At 45.7% G+C, this 23544-nt stretch overlaps 1 protein-coding gene across 1 annotated transcript in view; it reads left to right on the top strand.

Moving 5' to 3' along the window:
* Cdh3 (cadherin 3) overlaps window positions 1–23253 on the top strand; it is a 46054-nt gene extending 22801 nt beyond the window's left edge. The window contains exons 3-16 of the mRNA XM_051201336.1: window positions 2219–2301; window positions 3097–3222; window positions 3392–3547; window positions 3648–3792; window positions 5515–5690; window positions 6353–6481; window positions 7987–8172; window positions 11133–11374; window positions 11603–11748; window positions 12459–12683; window positions 14313–14519; window positions 19016–19146; window positions 19489–19635; window positions 22854–23253. Of these exons, the coding sequence (XP_051057293.1) occupies window positions 2219–2301; window positions 3097–3222; window positions 3392–3547; window positions 3648–3792; window positions 5515–5690; window positions 6353–6481; window positions 7987–8172; window positions 11133–11374; window positions 11603–11748; window positions 12459–12683; window positions 14313–14519; window positions 19016–19146; window positions 19489–19635; window positions 22854–23063 (2309 nt within the window). The 3' untranslated portion in view covers window positions 23064–23253. The remainder of the gene's footprint in view (window positions 1–2218; window positions 2302–3096; window positions 3223–3391; window positions 3548–3647; window positions 3793–5514; window positions 5691–6352; window positions 6482–7986; window positions 8173–11132; window positions 11375–11602; window positions 11749–12458; window positions 12684–14312; window positions 14520–19015; window positions 19147–19488; window positions 19636–22853) is intronic.
* Window positions 23254–23544: the final 291 nt, after the last annotated feature.

The raw sequence follows: 23544 nt of genomic DNA, 5'->3' as shown, positions 1-23544 counted from the left end.
AAAATACTAAAAGAGCCAGGCATGATGGTATACACATTTAATCTCAGTGCTCCTAGGACAACAACTCTCTGAGTTCAAGACCAGCCTGGTCTACAAAGCTGTATAGGACAACTTTGCCTTAAAAAAAAAAAAAAGAAGACGAAGAAAGAAAGAAAGAAGGTAAGGGAAAATATAGACAGTGGCTGCAAGGCCTGGATTCAGTACCTAGCACAAAAAAAATAAGGATGGATGAATGGATACAGATGCAAATGTAGGGGCTGGAGAATGGTCAGGTTAGAGCAGAAAAGGGAGGAGGCTCCTTCTGCCCTCCCAGCTTTCCCCCTAGCAGGCTATAAATTCTCCTGTCTAAAAGCCACTCTGTCAGTAAAGAAACCTCTGCATCAGTTTGCTCCCTGGATTTACATCCACAGTTTCCTGCCTCTGTAAGTGCTTCCCTTTGTCTCGTCACTTTGAACTGCACTGTTCATTGTTGAGGAAGGCATGTAAAGTTCTTCTAAGCCACACGGAGGCTTTGCCCATGTGACACATACTGAATACGTTAATAAGCTTGTTTTTCTCCTCTTACTCTGTCTTTTATTACAGGGTCTGTCTCAACTATAAGCTTTGGCTGTTTGGGGGAGGGGACGGGAGGTTCTTCCCCCACAAGCATGCATCCTGCCTTCTTTCTGGCTTTGCTGCTCAGTCTTCTGCCCCTTGAAACCCCCCCCCCCACCTTGTGGCATGTCCTTGCAGTTGAGTCATTCCAAATGTGATGACACCACAGTGTTTCTGTCCAAGCAGCTTTCATGGACACCTACCATTTTCAGTTGTAGCAGTGTAGCAGTATCATGCACTTTTTGTTTAAAGGAAAAAGTGCTGGAGATTGAACTCAGGACTTTGTATATGTGAGACAGCACTCTACTCCTGAGCTACTTGTCCAGCCTGTAAATACATTTTAATTCTCTTCAAAGTTTATTATCTAATCTGTATGGGTGTTTTGTCTACACGTATGTCTGTGCACCACATGTATACTTGGTGTCCATGGAGGCCAGAAGAGGCTGTCAGATCTCCTAGAACTAGAGTTACAGATGTTATAAAGCCATCAGGTGGGTGCTTGGAATGGAACCCAGTCCTCTGAAAGAGCAGCCAGCACTCTTAAGTGCTGACCAGCTCTCCAGCCCCACTACCAGGCTCACACGGTGGCTGTTCACTTTCACGTTCCCACCAGCCATGCATGCCAGGTGTCTGGTTTCTCCCTATCCTCCCTCTGGATGTGCAACTTCATACCAAAACTCCTGCCTAGCCCTGAGCTTGCCCCCTGGCAACACAAGGTAAAAGGGTTGGGGCTAAGAGCTAGCTTAGAATTATGCTGGTGACTTGTAGCCAGTAACTCCGGTTGCCAGAGAGATGGCTTAGTGGTTAAGAGAACTGTCTACTCTTCCAAAGGACCCAAGTTCAACTCCCAGCAACCTTGTGGTGGTTCACAACCACCTGTAACTTCAGTTGCAGAGGAATCCAGTCCCCTCTTCTTGCCTCTTTGGTACACAGAGATACAAGCAGGCAAAGCACTCATGTAGAATAAATAAAACTTTGGCAGGGGAGGGGGCAGTAGCCTTTCAGGTAGAATTCAAAAGAAGTGTGACAAACTTAAATTACTAGAGGTTGCAGAAAGTGTCTGTGAGTAGCAGTGTCGAATCTTTGGATGCCTATTCTGTGTAGATAGCTTCCAGAAAATCATCTTCCTTTAGCTGTAACTCAATAAGGCTACCTGCATGCAACTAATGTCATGAATGCCCTCAACCTTGGATCTCCAGCCTGGTGAACAAAGGAGCTGGGCACACAAACTGATGGTGAGGTGGTCCTCCCTCCGCCAAACCAAATGTAGGGCCTGGAGAGATGGCTCAGGGGTTAAGGGCATGTACCGCCCTTCTTCCAGAAGGCCTGAGTTCAGTTCCCTACACTCCCATCGGGGGCTCACAAGCACCTGGAACTCCAGTTCCAGGGCATCGGACTCTCTCCTGGCCATCACAGGCCCCTGCACATGTGTGGCATATACTCATCCACATACAAATGGGAAAAGCAATGCTTAAAATGGTGGTAAGACTACTTGTAGAAAGGTCACCTGAGACTTGTAACCACACCCTGGACAAAGAGAATATCCTCAGGTGCCACCTCTTGGTAGTCCTGAGTCTAGTCGGGGACTGTTTTCAATTCCCTCCTTATCTCTTCCTCACATTAGCACTGACTGGAAGCACTGGACCTGAGATGCACGGTGCGGTGCATGGAGAAGAAGTCACTGTGCTGACCAGTGGGACAGTCCAGGTAAAATGCCATGTCTGTCTTGAGGGCAAAAAGAAGGTGCTGTGTTCAAATTACTGCTGGCCAGAGTCCCTGATTGCTATAGTAGTGCTCGATAAGTAAAACCTTAACACCCCCCCCCACCTTTGCCAATCAGTTGTGAGCATCCACTGCTAATGGGAGCGTGGAGGTGACTGAAGCTTCCCAGTAGGGGGGGCACTAGAGAGAGAGCCCACAAGGCAGAGAAGAGGCACTTAGCCATTCTTCCTGGTGTCTTCTCTATGTGGCTCTACCTGTCCTAGAACTCACTTCTGTAAACCAGGCTGGCCTGGAACTCACAGAGATCCACCTGCTTCTGCCTCCCAACTGCTGGGATTAAAGGCGTGAGCCAAGGTAACCCAGCTTCCTAGTGCATTTTAGTTTTTTGAACAGTCAGATGTTCAAAACAAAAATATTTAAAGCCGTATAACAGAAAATCTTTCTCTCCGTCTGCTTATATCCCTGCCCACCCTTCTTGAGAAGACACAGATAACCTCTGTGAGCAGGCTCTCACCCTTCAGTTTCCTTCTGTATGTCATAAACATTTAGAAAAATTATTCCGTGTGTATATACAAATAAAAAATAGACTTTTTCTTTTTTGTTTTTTTGGGGGGAGTTGTTTTTGTTTTTTGACATAGGGTCTCACAGGGTTTAGGCTGTCCTCAAATTGCCAGGTAGCTGAGGATGACCTTTAATTCCTGATCCTTGCCTGAGCCTCCTGGGCTCTGAGATTACAGGTATATGTCACCACACCTGACTCCTTCATATCCTTCCTTGCAGGGAGCAAAGGCTGCAGTGAGCTCCCTACCCAAACGCATCTTACGAAGACACAAGAGAGAGTGGGTGATGCCGCCAATATCAGTCCCCGAGAATGGCAAGGGTCCTTTCCCTCAGAGACTGAATCAGGTATGACTGTGCCTTCTGCTTGGGCAACACTGATGTCTGCAGGATTTATTGTCTGAGGACCTAAGTAGAAAGGCTTCTTGTTGCTGTTCAAGGGGCTGCAGGAAGCTCCTTGCTACCAAATGAGGCACCTGTCACTTTGTCAGCTGTCATTTTGTTTGTTTGTTTCCAGCTCAAATCTAATAAGGACAGAGGCACCAAGATTTTCTACAGCATCACGGGGCCTGGAGCAGACAGTCCCCCTGAGGGCGTCTTCACCATAGAGAAGGAGACAGGCTGGTTACTGTTGACTATGCCGCTGGACAGGGAGAAGATTGCCAAGTATGAGGTAAGTAGCCTTTAGACCCCAGGCAGAAGTCTTTTTTGGGGTAGACCCAAGTCCTGGTGAGGAGGGAACACCAGCTGACCCTAGAACTCTGTGCCTACAGCTTTCTGGCCATGCAGTGTCTGAGAACGGTGCCTCTGTGGAGGAGCCCATGAACATCTCCATCATCGTGACAGACCAGAATGACAACAAGCCCAAGTTCACTCAGGAGACCTTCAGAGGGAGGGTTTCTGAGGGGGCAACACCTGGTAAGACTGGGGAGGGGCTACTCTGGGCCAGCTGGGTCCAGATCTAGTCAGGGATCAGCTTCAGGAGGTCAGCCCAGAAATTAATGGTTGTGTGTCAGAGTCCCTCATCACACTGTCCATCTACTCCATGATCAAGCCTTCCCTGTAGTAGAGCTCTGGTATTCACATTTGAGAACTCCCCAGAAGCTCAGGGCTCAGCCAGACTTAGGAGCTGCAGGGACTCAGAGGAGTTAAGTCTGGATTTCGCCTCTTTATTGGCTATGACCTTGGGCATATCTGTACCTCTGAGCTTCAATCCTTGAATATAATAATATTCAACCCTGAAATATTAGGAAGTTTAGAAACAAACATGCCACTGAGGGTGTAGCTCATGGGTAGAACACACACTGGCTCTATGATAGGCTCTGGGTACCAGCACCACACAAAAGAGAAAAAGGGCATATGCATCATGTATGTACTTCTACATACTGTGGAGCTCCCAGCCGGGAGTTCTGCAGCCACAGGGCAAGCAGCCAGGACTAGGGGGTGTTAGTATGTGACGTATAGAAGCAAAAATAAGTTACCATCACTAGGGAGGAGAGGAATAGAAGACGAGGGAATAGATGCATGTTCCTAAGTTCAGTGACAGGTGCTGGGAATAGGGAGGGGGTTCCCTTCTTGTTTGGAGTAGTCTGCACTCATCACCTCTTGGCCTTCTGGCTGAGAGTTTCAGAGATGAGTTGATCAGAGATTACCAATAACAGAAATTCCCACCATTAAAATATTTGGTTGTTTTTATTTACTTGTTTTGATTTTTTTTTTTAAGACAAGATCTCCCCATGTAGCCTAGCCTCAAACTTGTGATACTCCTGCTTTAGCCTCCTGAGCACAAGCTTGCACAACACTGATAAAAATGTTGGCTTAAAACTCACCATGTAGATCAGGCTGCCCTTGGACTCAGAAAGCCACCTGCCTCTGCCCCCTGAGTGCTGGGGTTACAGGCATAAACCACCATGCCCAGCTTCTAAAAGTCTTTTTGTCGTTGTTGTATTATCAGTTTGTTTGGAACATGGTCTAACTATGTAGCCTCTGTGGCCTGGAACTTGTTATGTAGATCAGACTGGCCTAAACAGTCTTAGCAAGATGAAAATTTTGCTTTTTCCTTTCCTTATACCGAGGTGGCAATGGGGCTTTGTTAAAGGTCTAAGTTTTCTGTCTTACCTTATTATTCTACTGTTCCTAGGTTAGCTCTTATGGCAGATGGAACTATAGCCATTACATTTAGCAGGAGGCTGAAGAACAGCATGCTAATTTACCATTTGTTTGACACAGGGTCTTGACTCTGTGGTCAAGACTTGAACACATGGGTAGTCCTCCTGCCTCAACCTCCCTAAGTTCTGGGTTATAAGCTTGAGTCACTGGCTATGAATACATTATTTAAAAACAAAGCAACAAAACTTCCTCCAAATTTATCAGAAGTCACTACCAGTATCACAGCTGTGGCTGGAAGAATGGGAGGTATAAGATTTGTCCCCAATGGCTGTGACCAGCCTAAACTGAGGTGAGGGCCCACTTCCCAGGAAAGAAGGGCATGATGGCAGGTGGGTTCCAGGAAGCTGGCTGCCACTAATCAGGGGAGAGATCCTTCTGATGTGCAGGGCAGAACTTCATGGGGTTCTGGAGTAGGCGAGGCTGGCACCAGGCTGAGAGGGAAAGGAACTCAGTGGTCCCCTCCCCCTGCAGGCACTTCGGTGATGCAGGTAACAGCCACAGATGAGGATGATGCCATCAACACTTACAATGGAGTGGTGGCTTACTCCATCCATAGCCAGGAACCAAAAGAACCACATGACCTCATGTTCACCATCCACAGAAGCACTGGGGCCATTAGTGTCATCTCCAGTGGCCTGGACCGGGAGGTGAGTGGCCTTTGGGAGTGTACTGTGTGCCAAAGCCTGACTCAGAATCCCTGGGTCAAGGCAAGGAAGTAGAGACCTGGCTCAGCTGCCTTGTGTTGGCTGCTGCTGCTCTTACTTTTCCTGACCCACAGATCTTTGGGCTAGTGGCCTGCTGCCTAACCTGCTGGCTGGATCCCCTGGGGGTGAGGAGGCAGCTGTAAAATGCAGGCTTTTGAGCAGTTCTCATTTCCTGTCCGAATGGCTCATTTAGTTTACATGTTGCCCAGATTTGTCCCTTGTGTGCCACAAAGTAGAAATAGCTCCTTGGATATTGGAATTACCTTCTGTTTCCTAATTAATATCTTTGCCTAGATCCTTGTTCCAAGCCCCTGTGTGGAACAGCTGAGGGCTGGGCAGTGCTCGGGCTTCCACGGGCGAGGTGTTGGAGATGACACTCCGACCCTGCACCCCTGACCCCATCATATGTATATTTGTTCATTCCCTGGAAGTGGGTGAGGGGTGGGCCTAGGAACTGAACAATGGTGAAAGGGAGGACTCTCTCCTGCCTCCACAGCCCCAGGGGCTCCTGCCTCCATATCCCCAAGGCAGTTCCTTGCTGTCCATGTGAGCAACCCCTCACATTGTACTCAGAATAGACTTCCTCTTTGCTTCTTTCTCTCCAGAAAGTCCCCGAGTACACATTGATCCTCCAGGCCACAGACATGGATGGTGAGGGCTCTACCACCACAGCAGTGGCCATAGTGGAAATCCTTGATGCCAATGACAATGCTCCCGAGTTTGAGCCACAGAAGGTAACTTCTTCCTGCATTCCTCATCACATAAAGGACTGAGGTTGGCTGCTTCTCCAAAACCAACCAAGTCCCAAGTCTGTCACTTACCGGCTGTGTAACCTCTCTGTGCCCACTTTCTTAATCTATGAAATGCAGATTGTTCTGAATTTTTGGTGTAATGATCTGTTTACAGATCATGTCCAGACTACTGGTCGCACGGGGCTTGATGTCATGTGAAAACTTGCGCACCTCATGTCTATACTTGCCCATAAACTTACACAGCTTCTGGGACAGAAAACTCAATGCCAGACTGGAGGAATACAACAAATGACTTGTTTGATCCCAGGACCCCCATGGTGGAAGGAGAGAACTTGCCCTGTCCTTTGACTTCCACAAGCTTACCACACACATGCACCCCTCCCACCCCATACATAAATGTAATACAAAAATTAAAAGGGAAAAAAACATCATCAGTTGAAGTGCCACATACTCCCCTGCATTTGTACACAATCTCTAGCCTTGGACTCATCAAAAACTTGCCCTGTGGAGATGGCTCAGTTTGGCTGTGCAAACATGGAGACCTGAGTAAAAAGCCAGGTCATTGGAGAGGTGGAGATAAAATTCCTGGGGCTACCTGGCTTTCTCGGGAAACAAGGTGGACAACTCTGGGGAGCAATACCTAAAGGTGACCTCTCACCCCTGCAAACACATGAATGTGTGTGTGCGCGCACGCGCACATACACACACACACACACAGTCCTGAAGACTTAGGTACTTGTAATTACTGTATTTGGTAGGTAAATACAAGACAGGAGGATCAGTAGTTCAGAGTCATATTCAACTCCATATCACACTTTTTTTGTGTGTCGGAGACAGTGTTTCTATGTATTGCTTTGGAGCCTGTCCTGGAACTAGCTCTGTAGACCAGGCTGGCCTGGAACTCATGGAGTTCTGCCTGTCTCTGCCTCCCGAGTGCTGGGATTAAAGGTGTGTGTCTCCACCTGAGCTTAATCCCATCACTCGGGAGGCAGAGACAGGCAGAACTTCATGAGTTCCAGACCAGCCTGGTCTATAGAGTGAGTTCCAGGACAGCCAAGGCTACACAGAGAAACCCTATCTCCAAAAACCTAAAACTTAAAGCTAACTCCCTGTCCTTTGTTACCTGCACCCAAACTTCCTGGCCAGTCCTCCAGCACAATAAGGCACTGGTCTCTGCCCTAGAGTGGGTGGCTATGCACAGTAGGGGCTTGGGCACCCAGCCTGAGAGAGTCCTGAGCTTCAGGCCCTCATGGAGAAGGAAAGTGGATCCAGAGTGTGTGTGGCCTTGTCTCCACATCTGTGCTGATGCTTGGGATTCTCTCTGTGCCTGTGTATCCTGAAAATCTCTATGGGTTGGTGGTCCATAAATGTGAAAAGGCTGTGGGGCTTCCCAGCAGCAGACTGAGGATTCCCAGCTGATGAAGAGTGGAGCAGCTAGTCGGGATGCCTCCTTTCTCTGCTCCAATTACACTGTGTTCCCTCTACAGTATGAGGCCTGGGTGCCTGAGAACGCAGTGGACCATGAGGTGCAGCGTTTAACAGTGACTGATCTGGATGTCCCTGACTCACCGGCATGGCTTGCCACCTACCAAATCGTGGGAGGTGATGATGGGGACCATTTTACCATCATCACTCACCCAGAGACCAACCAAGGCATCCTGACAACCAAGAAGGTAGGTCTGTTTGGGCTTCTAGGGCAAAGGGACACCTCCTGCCTCAGGCCACTTCCCTTGGGCTGTTCACTGGGAACTTCACCAGGACAGTGGCCCCTGTACTGTCCCCTTGCTCTTGCTCTGAGAACCCCTTATTTAGGTTTTGAAATAGGGTCTGACTGTGGATTTTGTTTTGGGGGTTGGGAGAGTATGGTGGTACTGGAGATGAAGCTCAGGGCCTTTTTCTTATACAGCCTTGTTTTTATTTGTATATAGGGTAAGGTTAGACCTAAAAGTCTTTGGGAACAGAACAGGGTAGTTCACACCTGTGATCCCACAGTTGGGACATTGAGTCAGGAAGGCCAGGAGTTCAGGTTCATTCTCAGCTATGTAGCTAATCTGAGACCAGCCTGAGCTACTAAGCAACCTAAATAAGTAAATACTTGAACAAAATTGAGCCTTTAAGAGACAAGCATGTGACATGGTGTTATGTGTCTGTAATTCCAACATTTAAGAGGATCCTTAACTCAAGGCCAGCATGGTTTACCTTGTGAGTTCAAGACTAACCTGAGCTATACAGTGAAACTAGTTCAACAAAAAAGGTAATAATTGATGGTCCAAAAATATGGGCCTAGCCAGGCAATGGTGGTGCATGCCTGTGGTCCCAGCACTTGGGAGACAGATACAGGCATATCTCTGTGAGTTCCAGGCCAATTTCATCTACAAGAGCTAGTTTCAGGACAGCCAGGGCTACATAGAGAAATCCTGTGTCAAAAAAAAAAAAAAAAAAAAAAAAAAAACATGAATGAACCAATAATGGTCTCTGGTTTGATCCTAGGTTTCAGCACCATAAAAAAATGTAGGCCTGATTTAGGTATGGTGACACAATTACTTACTAGCACTTGGAAGGTACAGGCCAGCCTGGGCTACACAGCAAGACCCTATCTCAAAGAAAATAGAAAAAGAGTCTTGATTTGTCTTTGCTTTGTCCTTCTAGTTCACAGTAGAGAATGACTTAGTGTGAGAAGCAGTTGTTAGAGCTACCTCCTGGAGGCACAGTAGTACATACCTGTAATCCCAGTATTGGAGAGGCAGAGGCAGGGAGATTACTGTGGCCAACCTGGTCTACATAGCAGGCCATTCCACCCTCGCCTTAAAGCAAATAAGTAAATATATGAACAAAGGCTATTTCAAATACATTCTTTTTCTTTTTTTTCCCCTAAGCTCTGGGTTCAGTTAGGGACCTGTCTCAAAAAATTAAGTGGAGAGAGATAGAGGGAGATACCAGACATTGACCTCTAGCCTCTTCATGTGCATTCTAGACACACATTTGCATGCAATGGGCACCTGCACCTGCATGCAAGATATACACACTTGCATGTGGTGGGTCCCTGCACCTGCATGCAAAGACACACACTTGCATGTGATGGACAGATACATTCTTTTGAAATATTCATTGAAGTAACACCTCTTATGTTACAGAATGAAGTTCATATATAACACAATTTAGCCAACTTAGTACTTTCCAGAAAAATAGACTGGGGTTCTGGCTCAATGATAGATTATTTGCTTCGTATGTGCAAGGTCCTGGGTTTGATTCCTAGCAGCACCAAAAAAAATGAACCAGGTTCAATTCCCAGCACCCACATGGTAGCTCACATCTAACTCCAGTTCCAGGTTGTCTGACACCCTCACGTAGACATAAATGCAGGTAAAACACCAATGCACATGAAACAAAAAGTTAAAAAACAAAACAAAAAAAACTCTTGACTAAAGCTGGTATTAAATTAGAAGTAAAATGCAAAAAAAAAAAAAGAGAAAAAGAAAAGAAAACTTAAAGCTAGGTGGTGCATACCTTTAATCCCAAGAGACCTTTGATCTCTAAATTCAAAGACAGCCTTATCTTGTATATTGAATTACTGAATTCCAGGCTAGAGATTTCAAGACAGCTCAATATCAATAGTTAAGAGTTCCAGACAAAGCTGAATGGTGATGGCCCATGTCTTTAATCCCAGCATTTGGGAGACAGAGGCAGATGGATCTCTGTGAGTTTAAGGGAAGCCTGGTCTACAGAGTGAGTTCCAGAACAGCCAAGACTATACAGAGAAACACTTTCTTGAAAAACAACAAACAAGCAAATAAAAATTCCAAGACAGTCAAGATTATGTAGTAAAACCCTGTCTAAATAAATAAATAGGAGGAGAAAGAAAAATGTTTTATATATATATATTATGATACTATAGTATATATAGGAAGAGAATTATAAAATAAAAGGAAAGATTCCTAGATATTTTGATAGGTGAGCTGTGTTTGAGCATAGCCATACCAGAACGACACTGAAGTGGTCAGATAACTTGTATTTGTTTGTAGAACATTCCAAGTGCATTGGACCCTGTGTGTTGGACTAGTGACGAATTACCCCCACTGGTATTCAGAACAGTGAATAAACAACTAAAAACATCCTGAACAAATTAAATTACAAGCCCCTTTCAGAAGCTGCATTCCTTGAGAACTCAGTCTATATTAAAACCACACCAAAGCTTGCTTTATATATTAAACACATTCTTGGCTCTAATTATAAACAGGTTTCTCACTCCAGTGAGTATATGAGTGACTATGGGGACATTGGCAAGTCACAAGAGACACAGAGGTGGTTCTTTGTCCATAACATTGGTGTGGTGCAGCATCCTACCCAGGATAGTTACTGGAGGCACCCTAGTCACAACTAACATTCCCCACAGCTTCTCAGCTGTCCTAGGGAACAGTACCATCCCATTGGGAATGAACCTTCTAGGCCTCACTAAGCCATTGGGGTGGTCTGAGAGACCCCAGTAGGTTTCCCCTTAGAAACACAGGGGCTTTGGGGGAACATGGAGTAGCAGGTGGCAGGATTGTTGCTGGCCAGAACCCTTCACTGTGACCCTTCTGGTGTCCACAGGCCACCTCACAAAATGCTGCCTCGGCTTCCTCTTCTCTCCTAGGGCTTGGATTTTGAGGCTCAGAATCAACATACCCTATACATAGAGGTGACCAACAAGGCTCCCTTTGTGGTGAAGCTCCCGACTGCCACTGCTACCATAGTGGTCCATGTGGAAGATGTCAATGAGGCCCCTGTGTTTGTCCCACCTTCCAAAGTCATCGAGGCCCAGGAGGGTATCTCTATTGGAGAGTTGGTTTGCGTCTATACTGCACAGGACCCAGACAAGGAGGATCAGAAGATCAGGTACCTGGGACCTAGGCACCAGGTCAGCCAAGTACATAGGTACTCTTGGGTGGCTTGTTCCATTCACTGTAAAACTTGGTCAATACTGACACTGACATCCTTGTGCCTGACCCCTCCTTCCTGCCATCCTCAAGGCTGAAGGCTCTACGGTTGGTCTGAAGAGGCTCTAAATGATAACAGTAGAATCCTACCTATGCTAGCTGTGACCCTTCTCAACTTTCTGTCCAGCTACCACATCTTGAGAGACCCAGCTGGCTGGCTAGCCATGGACCCAGACAGTGGTCAGGTCACGGCTGCAGGCATCTTAGATCGTGAGGACGAGCGGTTTGTGAAGAACAACATCTATGAAGTCATGGTTTTGGCCACAGACAATGGTGAGAGCTTTAACCGAGTCCTTCCACAGGCAGGCCTGTGGTACCATAGGCATATGACATAGCATATTCCCTCCTTAGCAGGAGATGGTAGGAGGGAGGGGATTGACAAACCAGTCTGGATTTAAAGGCCTGACTGCTATGATCCTAATTTTTCTGACTCCCAAGAGATAGGCAAAGTACTGAGGACTCCCTTTTCAGCTTGTTTTTAGTTCACTGAATTGGCCTGTCAGTCTCTACTGATAGTTGACTGACAATGACGGCTGGGAATACAAGTGATTAGTGGTGTTGACCATAACCAAGGGGGATTATATTATTATGCCATCTTTTGACATTTAGTGAACCAAGGGCTTGAGGCAGGTTTCTCTGAAGCTTCAGGTTTCTTGAAGCTATCAGTAGACAACTGTACTAGCTCAAGGTCGCAAGTAGGTTTTACTCTGGGATCGATTATAATGACTGTCTGAATGTAGTAGCTTTTGCTGCACTGTGATTTGTTAGTAATGTCTGCTGTAGACACAAATTAGAATTATGGTATGATTGTCATGGATTTGCCATTGCCAATTTGATCTGCAATAGGAGGGGATAGCAGGGTGTGGTAACCAGGAGCTACTTGGAGGCTCATTGAGTAGGCCTTTAGAGAACTTCGCATTGGTTCATTCATCAACTAAGAACAAGAACAGAAGCTGAAAGGTTATGTGTGTCATTATCAACAGGGAGCCCTCCCACCACTGGCACTGGGACCCTTCTGCTAACACTTACCGACATCAACGACCATGGCCCACTCCCAGAACCCCGCCAAATCACCATCTGTAACCAGAGCCCTGTGCCTCAAGTACTGAACATCACGGACAAGGACCTGTCCCCCAACTCCTCCCCTTTCCAGGCCCAGCTAACACATGATTCGGACATCTACTGGATAGCAGAAGTCAGCGAGAAAGGTAACTCAGTGGCTGTAACAGGAGGCTGCCGGTTCAGCTGAGTGGGTCCCAGAATTAATGGTCTCAAAAATGGCCATAAAGTGCCCTTTCTTAGCTTTATATCAGCCTTTGAAATCCCTCAGGATCCCTAAAAGATGTCTTCAAAAATATAACAAACAAGATGAGGCAAGATTGTTCTTAATCCCAGTATTCATGAAGCAAAAGCAAGCAGGTTTTAGTGGGTTCAAGGCCAGCCTGATTTACTTAGTGAGTTCTAAAGCTATATAATGAATGAGACCCTGTCTCAAAAGAGCAAGCAAACAGCAATATCCACAATAAAAACACAAAAAAATTAGGTAGCCAGGGCTGGAGAGGTGTCTCAGTAGTTACAAGCATCTGTTTCAGGGGCTGGAGAGATGCTGTCCTTCCTTCCAGAGACTGGTTCAGTCTCAGTCATGTAGTGACTTGTAACCACCTGCAACTCCAGTTCCAGGGGATCAGATGTTCTTTTCTGGTATCCACAGCACTAGGTATGCATGTGGTACACAGATATATGTGCAGGAAAAACACCTGTACACATTAAGTAAAATTTCAAAATTATTAAAAAAAAAAAAAAAAAGAGCATGTGTTGCTCTTGTAGAGGACCCAGGACCAATTCCCAGCACCCACATGGTAGTCCACAACCATCTGTAACTTCACCATCAGGAATCTGGCATCCTCTTCTGACCTCCATGGGTGCCAAGCACACACATTATACACATACGTACACACAGGCAAAACACTCATAAACATACAATAAAATACTTGGTTAAAGATGGTAACAGGCTGGACAGTTGTAGCCTATATCCTTAATTCCAGCACTCAGGAGGCAGAAGTGGTGGATCTCTGTGAGTTTGAGGCCAGCCTGTTCTGCAGAGTGAGTTCCAGGACAGCCAGGACTACACAGAGAAACCCTGTCTCAAAAATGATAGGTAACCAGTTCATGTGAACCACAGTTCCAGGGGATGCAGCACCACCCTCTTCTGGCCTCCAAGAGCATTAGACACACACATGGTACACAGATGTATAGACACATACATGCAGGTAAAATACCCATATACATTACAAAGAGAAAAGAGATAAATTAATTTTGTGTGGTAGCAAGATTTCTCAGAGGGTAAAAGGGTTGCACAACTTGGTGGACCTGAGTTTGGTCCCCAAAACTCAGAGGTGGAAGGAGGAGACTGACTCCCGAAAAGTTTGTCTTCTGTTCTTCACTGTGCATCATAATACACATGTGCCTCAACCCACACACATGCCTCTGCGTCAAAAATGACACAACAATGATAGTAAGATGATAAAGGAAAGATAACTAAAAATGAAGGAATTTTTGTAGCCCAATACTCTTTCTCACAATGTTAAATTTTACTTTAGCCAGTTTTGGAGACATCTTGGTTTTTGTTTGTTTGTTTGTTTGTTTGTTTTGTTTTGTTTTGTTTTGTTTTTGCTCTGGGTCTTGAACCCAGAGCAATACTCTATCACAGGGCCACATTTAGACAAAGTCTGCCTCTGGTTCATCTGTGTGGGGGCTCTTCTCAATCCTTTATCATCTGGTACCCAGTGTCCACCACATATGACATCCCTAGACTAATAAATTATCTATCTCTCCAGGAGACACCGTGGCCTTGTCCCTGAAGAAGTTCCTGAAGCAAGACACATATGATCTGTACCTTTCTCTGTCTGACCATGGCAACAGGGAACAACTAACCATGATCAGGGCTAAAGTGTGTGACTGCCACGGCCACGTGGTGACCTGCCCTGACCCCTGGAAGGGTGGTTTCGTCCTCCCCATCCTGGGTGCTGTCCTGGCTCTGCTGAGTGAGTATCATATGCTTCCATTGTGTAACTGGGTAGTTAAGAGACCTGAATTTTCTCAAAATTTCTGAGACTAAGAGGATATCCAATATTCCTCAACTATTTCTTTCTCTTTTTAAGAAAGTTTTATGTGTATGCTTGTGCCTGAATGTATGTGCACTGCAGCATTGCATGTGTATCTGTACAAGCCATAATGGGTTTAGATAGCCTGGGAATGGAGTTATAGATAGCTTTGAGATCAAACCCACTATTCTGCAAGAGGAGCCAGTGCTCTTAACCACTGAGCTGTCTGTTTCCTTCCCAACTCACCCATTTCTTAAACTCTAAATTCTAGGAGTATCATTTAATCAGTAGATATTTACAAGACAGGGTAATGTCTTCCTGCCATGTCATTTTGAGGCATAAGCAGTAATTCTGGGTAGTCTAGGAATTTGGCAGAAAGGCAGACTCTCAGTAGTCAACCTCTTGTTACTCCAGCTGACTGTCCCTTCAAGTATACTCAATAAACCGGCTTTTAAAAGAACAGGCCATTCTGCAGACCTGCTAATCCAGAAACTTAGGAGTAAGACCTAGTTCCCCATGGTTTAACAAGCCCTGGGGACTTTTAAAACATGCCACAATGTAAGTAAGAATCACTGGACCAGCTGGGCAGTGGTGGCACACGCCTTTAGTCCCAGCACTTGGGAGACAGAGGCAAGCAGATCTTTGTGAGTATGAGGCTAGCCTGGTCTACAAGAGCTAGTTCCAGGACAGGCTCCAAAGCCACAGAGAAGCCCTGTCTCAAAAAAAAAAAAAAAAAAAAAAAAAAAAAATCACTGTACCAGACAGCAGAAATTTTTTATTAAAAACAAATTTCTTTGATGACAGTTACAGGAAAATGAATACAATTAATACAATTGGAAGTCATTATGCTAAATGAAGTAAACTAGACTCAAGAAGATGCTACCACATGTTTTCTCTCTCATATGGTACCCAGATTTAGAATTATATATGTGAATACATTTGTATGTGCATGTGCATATTTGTGTGTGTTTATATGTATGAAACTAGAATGGGGATTCCAAGGGGAGGAAGTGGAAAGAGATAGTAGATTACATGTAATAAGAAAGCAGAAGGGGCACTATGTGGGGAAAGAAAAGAGACCAACACATGCTAAACCCCTTACTTTATGTGTTAACTTAAAAAATAACATAGCTGGGTGTGGTAGCCGACACCTTTTATTTCAGCACTTTGGAGGTAGAGGCAGGCTAATAATCTCTTACGTTCAAAACCAGCCTGGTCTACAAAGCAAGTTTCAGAATAGCCAGAGCTGTTACACAGAGAAAACTTGTCTTAGAAAATAAATAAATAAAATAATGGTGGGTAGATAGATAGATAGATAGATAGATAGATAGATAGATAGATAGATAGATAGATGTTTCTAGACTAGGCAGTGGTGGTACATGTCTTTTATCTCAGCACTCGGGGAGCAGGTGGCTCTCTCAGTTTGAGGCAGCCTGGTCTACATAAGCTCTTAGCCAGCCAGAGCTTCACAGTGAGACTATCTCAAAAAGGGGATGAAAAGGGCTAGAAAGATGGCTCAGCAGTTAAGAGCACTGGCTGCTCTCTTCTAGAGAACCTGGGTTCAATTCTAGTACCTACATGGTGGCTCGTAATCATCTGCAACCCCAGTTCCAAGGGACCTAACACCTTCTTCTGGCCACTGTGGGCACCAGACATGTACATGACACCAGCCATGTAAGCACCCATACACATAAAATAAAAATAAAGGGGCAGAGAGACCGGATACATGCAAACTTCTGCTCACTCTCTTCACTCACTTACAGTTCAGCATCTCCTGTCTAAGAAATGGCACCACCCATAATGGGCAGCACTTTCTAGGTCAAGATAATCCCCCACAGCCATGCCCAAAGGCAAGCTTGATCTAGGCTATCCTTCCTTGAGTTTCTCTTCCTAGGTCATTCAAGATTGTGTTGTGTCAGCAATTGAAACTAACATCATGTTAGTGCTGGTCACATTTTAGAAATGTTTTGTTTGTTTGTTTTTTGTTTTTCAAGACAGAGTTTCTCTGTATTGCTTTGGAGCCTTTTCTGGAACTAGCTCTGTAGACAAGGCTGGCCTCGAACTCACAGAGATCCACCTGCCTCTACTTCCCGAGTGCTGGGACTAAAGCTGTGTGCCACCAACGCCAGCTACATTTTAGAAATTGTTAAGGACAAGCAAGACTTCATAAAACAGTCCACCCTCCACATCATCCATGTATGCAGACTAAGTTGAAATGAACCAGGAATCTCTGCTTTAAGAGAACTGGGCCTTGACAATGTATAAACTCCTGTAGACTTCACAAGAATTTATCTGTATTGATATTTGATTGTAGACTCTGACATAGAAATGCAGAAGATAGCATGTTGCCTTAGTTGAACAAAACTTTCTTTATTGAGTGAGTACCAAGCTATGCAACAATAACTTGGATTTTAGTAGAGAGTGCTTGCCTAACATGTGTGAGCCCCTGGGCTATATCTCCCAAACTACATAAAAAACTGGACATGGTGCTGAGTACCTGCAGTCCTGGCACTTGGGAAGCAGAGGCAGGAGAATAAGTAGCTCGAGTCATCTTTGGTTACATCATAAATTCAAGGCTAATGTGAATTATAAGACCCTATCTAGAAAAGAAAAACAAAAGGGAAATGCGTTTGGACTATGGTGGGGAGTTGGGGAGGAGGATGTGGAAATACAGTTTCCTTTGTCAGTTTGCTGTGAGAAGAGATATGCCTGGCCAGGCCAAATGGAGAAGTGTGTAGGCTATTCTTCTTTAGCCTTCCCCCAGACCTAGAGGGGAGGAAATAAGAAGAAAAGAAATTGCATCTAGTCCATTCCTGGATGTGCATCCTGAGAAGTCATGACCTCCCAAAGAAAGCAAGGTTTGAGATGGGTGGTGGTGGCCCATGCCTTTAGTCCCAGCACTAGGCAGGTGGATCTCTGTGAGTTCGAGACCAGCCTGGTCTACAGAACTAGTTCCAGGATAGCCTCCAAAACCACAAAGAAACCCTGTCTCAAAAACAAAACAAAACAAAACAAAACAAAAGCAAGGTTTATGTTGTGTATCTGAAGAGACCATGCTTCTGTCAGTGCCTATTAATAATAGTAGTAATAATAATAACAAAACCCAAACAGAGTTTGCCACAGCAGAGATGAGAGGTTATCCCATGACAGCTGAGGAGAACAGCCTGACCTTAGCTGCCAGCTGTCCCCAGGCAAACGCTTTGCCAGTCTCTCTAGCTGTGTCACTGGAAGCCGGTCCTTTCCTTAAAATTCCAATTTAGCATTTGCAACTACATCAGTTACTACGGTATATCAACATCACATTATTTTACCTTTAAGTCTATGGCTAACTTAGAGGATATCAAATGACTTAAGAGTCTCATGGAAAGTAACCAGCAGGAGGCGCCCCCTCAGTTCCACCATTGTGGGAAGTCTTACTTAGTAAGTGCTCTAGGAGTACAGGTGGTAGAATTGGAGTCGTGCTACCTTCAGGAAAAGGTGACATTAAGTGGAGACCTAAAGGTAGGCTATGAATGTGCATAAAGGACAGAGACTGGAGTGCTCTAAATCTAAATGGAACTGGATATGGTAGCACATTCCTGTGATCCCAGCATCTCGGGAGGTCTTGGAGGCAGAGTATCAGGGTTCTCTAGAGAAACAGAACTTATAGAATGAATATAAGTAAAGGATTTATTAGAATGGATTACAGACTGTGGTCCAGCTAGTCCAATACTGGGTGTCTACTAATGGAAGGTTCAAGAATCCAGCAGAAAAATTAATTAAAAAAAAAAAAAAAGAATGCAGTAGTTGTTCAGTCCATGAGGCTGGATGTCTCAGCTGGTCTTCAGTGTGTGCCAGAATCCTGAAGAAGTAGGCTCGAATGTCAGTAAAGGAATGGACTTGCGGGCCAGAGTGAGAGCAAGCAGGCAAAGAGAGTAAGCTTCCTTCCTCCATGTCTGTTATCTAGGCTGCCAGTAGAAGACATGGTCCAGATTAAAGGGGATCTTCCCACCTCAAAAGATCTGGAGTAAACATGCATCTTCCCTACTGGTCAGTGGTTGCCCACGCCTTTAATCCCAGCACTCAGGAGGTAGAGGCAGGCAGATCTCTGTGAGTTCCAGGCCAGCCAGGACTGTTTCACACAGAAATCCTGTCTCAAACAAACAAACAAAAAAGTGGGCTTCTCATTTCAAGTGATTTAATTAAGACAAAAATCCCTCTCGGGTGTACTGAGATGCTTGGGTTTTAGTCTAAATGTAGTCAGATTGACAACCAGGAATAGTCATCACGCAAGGGGATCAGTTCAAGACTAGTCTCATCTAGACAGTGAGACTAATCCTGGCTCCATGAGTCTCTCTCTCTGAAAAATCCATACATAAATAAATGCACTATGCTGAGGGCCTTGCCGGCTGCCTCATGGTGTGGGGGGGAGTACTCATGTTTCTCTACTCTTTCAGCCCTTCTGCTGGCGCTCCTCTTGTTGGTGAGAAAGAAGAGAAAGGTCAAAGAGCCCCTTCTGCTCCCAGAAGATGACACCCGAGACAACGTCTTCTATTATGGTGAAGAGGGTGGTGGCGAGGAGGACCAGGTATTTCACTAGAGGGTTTAGGAGGCAGATATGGATGCTCCCAAGGCCCGTGATGGAAGTATTTGGGCCCCCCAATGACTTCTGTTAGCTATGTTGACTAGCCCTGGCAGAGGCATCAGTCTTGATGCAGAACTGGCCACCAACTCCCTCTCCTGGGAGGGTGTCTAACCACAATCTCTTTGCCCCAGCTAAGTCTGCCTTAAATTAGGGAGGGGAGGGGCAGTTGAAATAAGGGATTTTTGGTATCTCTGGCCACTTCCAGAGCATCAGAGGGGTAAGAGGGGTAACTGGTGGGGAGCGTGGCACATTCTCAACCCAACGCTTCCATTTGTTTTCATAAAGGACTATGACATCACCCAGCTCCACCGGGGGCTAGAGGCCAGGCCTGAGGTGGTACTCCGCAATGATGTGGCACCAACCTTCATCCCCACACCCATGTACCGTCCCCGGCCAGCCAACCCAGATGAAATCGGCAACTTCATCATGGAGGTGAGGCATGGCAGACTGACTAGCCCACAGCAGCCCTGAGTCAGGTGCAGGCAGTGTGGGAAGACAAGCATGGGCATTCTGTGTTGACTCTGAGTTTAAACCCTGGCTCTGCCCACCAACTGTGTGACTTCTGAATACTCGAGTGTCTATGGGCTTTGCCTTTCTCCTCCATAAACTCCAAATTTGTAGAGATAGTTTCATCATTTGTTCAAATACTGAGTTATTAAGAAAGTATTCTGGAGTCAGACAACCTGGGTTTGATTTGGAGTTTTGGTGTGTAAGGTTCTCTCTTCCTCTCTGTGTGTGTTTGTTGTTTTTTGTTGCTTGTTTTTTAAATTCTTTTGTTTTACTATATGTATGGATGCTTTGTCTGCATTCAAATCTGTAAACCACATATGTACAGTGTCCCCAGAGGCTAGAAGACGGTGGATACCCTGGGACTGGAGTTGCAGACAGTTGTGAGCCCCCATGTGGGTGCTGGGGATTGAACCCCTCCTCTGGAGGAGCAGCCAGTGAGTGTTCTTTGCTGCTGAGCCATTGCTCAGGCCTTTGTCTGGTTTTTAAGACAGGATTTCACTATGAGGTTCTGGCTGTCCTGGAATTCTCGGTATAGAACAGGCTGGCCTCCACCTCACAGAGAGTCTCCTGCCTCTCCCTCCCTAGTGGCTACAATTAAATGCTTTCAATACTATTCCTAGCCTCTTGGTTTTTCGATTTTATTTCATACTTATACATTTTGTTTGTGTTTTATGTGTTTAATGTGTTTATGCGCTATGTCTGCCATGGTACACATATGACGATCAGGGGACAATTTTTAAAAATCTTTTAAATGTTTATTTTATTTTAAGTTTGTGTAAGTGGAGCTGGAGAGGCTTAACAGTTAAGAGCACTGGCTGCTCTTCCAGAGGACTAGGGTTTGAGTCCCAGCACCCACATAGGGACTGACAACTCTCTGTAACTCCAGTTCTGGGGCCTCCAGGGCCCTTTTGTGACTTCTGTGGGCTCTGTATGCACATGGTACACAGACATACATGCAGGCAAGACACCAATGCACATAAAATAAATATACCCTTTAAAAACAAAAGTAGTTTCTAGCTGGGAGGGGGTGGGGGGTGGCTTACGCCTTTACTTCCAGTACTCAGGAGGCAGAGGCAGGCAGATCTCTGAGACCAGCCTGGACAGCCAGAGCTACATAGTGATACCCTGTCTTTAAAACAAAACAAAACAAACATTAAAAAACAATAATAATAAACAATACATTTTAAAATTGAGTATGTGTTTGGGGAGGGACATGTACATGTGATGGAGCTGGAGTGACAAGCAGTTGTAATCCACTGAATGTGGGTGCTGGCAGCTGAGCTTGGGACCTCTGGAAGAGCAGCCAGTGCTCTTAACCTCAGAACCATCTCTCTAACCTACTTAAAAGTTTGTTTTTTAAAAAAAAAAAAAAAAAAAAAAAGGTTAGGAGATGGCAGGGAGGTTAAGAGCATTGCCTGCCCTTCCAGAAATCCTGAGTTCAATTTCCTCCAACCACCTGGTTGGTGGCTCACAACGTCTGTAATGAGATCTGGTGCCCTCTTCTGGCCTGCAGGCAAACATGCAGACAGAACACTGCATGCATAATGAATAAATCAATAAATATTTTTTTAAAGTCTTGTTAGATTTATTGATTTGTTTGGATTGTGTGTGTGTGTGTATGCATGTGCCTAAGTGTATGCATGTGCACCACATGTGTGTGTGCTTATGGAGTCCAAAAAAGGGCAACAGAACCCCTGGAACTTGAGTTACCTATGGGCAGTCGTGAGCCATTCCACGAGTGCCAGGCACTGAACTTGAGTCTTCAAAAAGAGCAGAAAGTAAACTGGGAAGTAGTGGTGCACACCTTTAATCCCAGCACTCGGGAGCAGAGAAGGCCAACCTGATCTACTTACTGATCGAGTTCTAGGACAGGCTTCAAAGCTACCGAGAAGCCCTGTCCCTGGGGTTAGAGAGATGGCAAAGATCACCTGCTGCCTTTGTTTGTTTGTTGCTTTTTTCAAGACAGGGTTTCAAGACAGTTCTGTAGGCCAGGCTAACCTTGAACTCACAGAGATCTGCCTACCTCTCCTCCTGAGTGATGGGATTAAAGACATGTGCTACTACTACCACCGGGAATAAATAAGATTCTGATGTGGAAAAAGTTGTGGAAGCTGTTGTGGATTACTTCAAGGATTGGATAGATGGGGACTGACAGAGGCCCCCAGACTTGGCTGGCACTGGAATCCTCTGGGGAACTTTCAAGATCACCGGAGCCTCTGGCAGCCTACACACACACTCTCTACGCCTGCACCTCCATTGATCTCATGTACCCAAATCCAGAAGTTGTCTTCTGATTTGTACACACACACACACACACACACACACACACACACACACACACGTGCGCGCCTCAGCCCTGACTTCCACCCACCTGTCTTCTGCAGAGATGGAAACAGACCTCTTGCCCTGCTTGTCTATTAGAAGTAGTCTAGCAGCAAGCCTCTCTACCTGAGTTTTGTTTGGAAGAGTGCTGCTTCAGACACACAGGTGCTCGAATCAGATGACACATGGTTGCTGACACCTGGAAATGTTGCTCAGGGTAGCTGGCTTAGAGAAGATGCTTTGAGCCTCTCCTTGGATGAGGACAGTTTCTAGATAGTTTGTAAATTGTCTTTTTTTTTGGGGGGGGGCTTCGAGACAGGGTTTCTCTGTGGCTTTGGAGGCTGTCCTGGAAATAGCTCTTGTAGACCAGGCTGGTCTCCAACTCAGAGATCTATCTTAATCCCCACATTTTGCACATATAAAGACCATGTCCAATTGCTGGGTATTAGCCTACTATGAGTTTTATATGTACTCAATTCCTCAAAAGCCATGGGCATCACTGTATTAGAGATAGGAAATGGACATTGAGCAGTTGAGAGGGTTGCCCAGTCTCAAAACTGGTGTGTGTAGTCTTCTGGCTTGATCTGTCTAACTTCAAAGTCATGGTCTTTGCCCACTGGTTTTGGTTACCCTGAGCCACTTTGTAAAATACTTCCTATTAATTCCAACTTTCAAAGCCTTGGGGGCAGAGGCCATGCTGGGGTGGAGGTGGAGGGGTGGGTATTGAGGTTCAGCAGGTGCACTGATTTACCAGAACCCAGGCAGCTGGCAAGGGTCACCATCCTGCCATTCCTAACTGCTGTTCTCTGTTGCCCTAGAACCTGAAGGCCGCTAACACTGACCCTACAGCCCCGCCCTACGACTCCCTGCTAGTGTTTGACTATGAGGGCAGTGGCTCGGATGCCGCCTCCCTGAGCTCCCTCACTTCCTCGGCCTCCGACCAGGACCAGGACTACAACTACCTTAATGAATGGGGAAATCGATTCAAGAAACTGGCTGACATGTATGGTGGTGGTGAGGATGACTAGGCTGCCCTGCCAAGCTGTCCAGCCAGGCAAAAACTGAAGATGAGGTCACAGCGGCATCTCCACTTAAGCCAAGGACTCTGGAGCTTGCCAGGAAGTGACGTGTAGCACACTGCTTCTGACTTGAAGGCTGGACTGTAAGCCTTTCAGATGGAAGGATGTGGTACTGACTTCAGCGATCCCCTCTCAGCCAAGGGCAGGGTCGCTTCAGACGCTGAACTTAAAGGTCTCCTTCCTGCCACACAATGCTCAAATGCTCGGCCCCAGGACCAACTGCTCTGATGCCCTTCCTGACTTTCCACTCACTCAGTGGTTCCCTCTCTTTAGAAAGAGGCCTCTTCCTGCAGCTTTTTTTTTTTTTTTTTTTTTTTTTATGCAGTTTTGAAAAAGTTAGAAGCTGCAGCCTGGTCTACAGAGCGAGTTCCAGGATAGGCTCCAAAGCAATACAGAGAAACCCTGTCTCAAAAAACCAAAAAAAAAAAAA

The sequence above is a fragment of the Phodopus roborovskii genome, unplaced genomic scaffold (genome assembly GCF_943737965.1).
Source record: "Phodopus roborovskii unplaced genomic scaffold, PHOROB, whole genome shotgun sequence".
In the NCBI taxonomy this organism is placed as follows: domain Eukaryota; kingdom Metazoa; phylum Chordata; class Mammalia; order Rodentia; family Cricetidae; genus Phodopus; species Phodopus roborovskii.
This window is presented reverse-complemented; position numbering and strand designations above follow the sequence as displayed.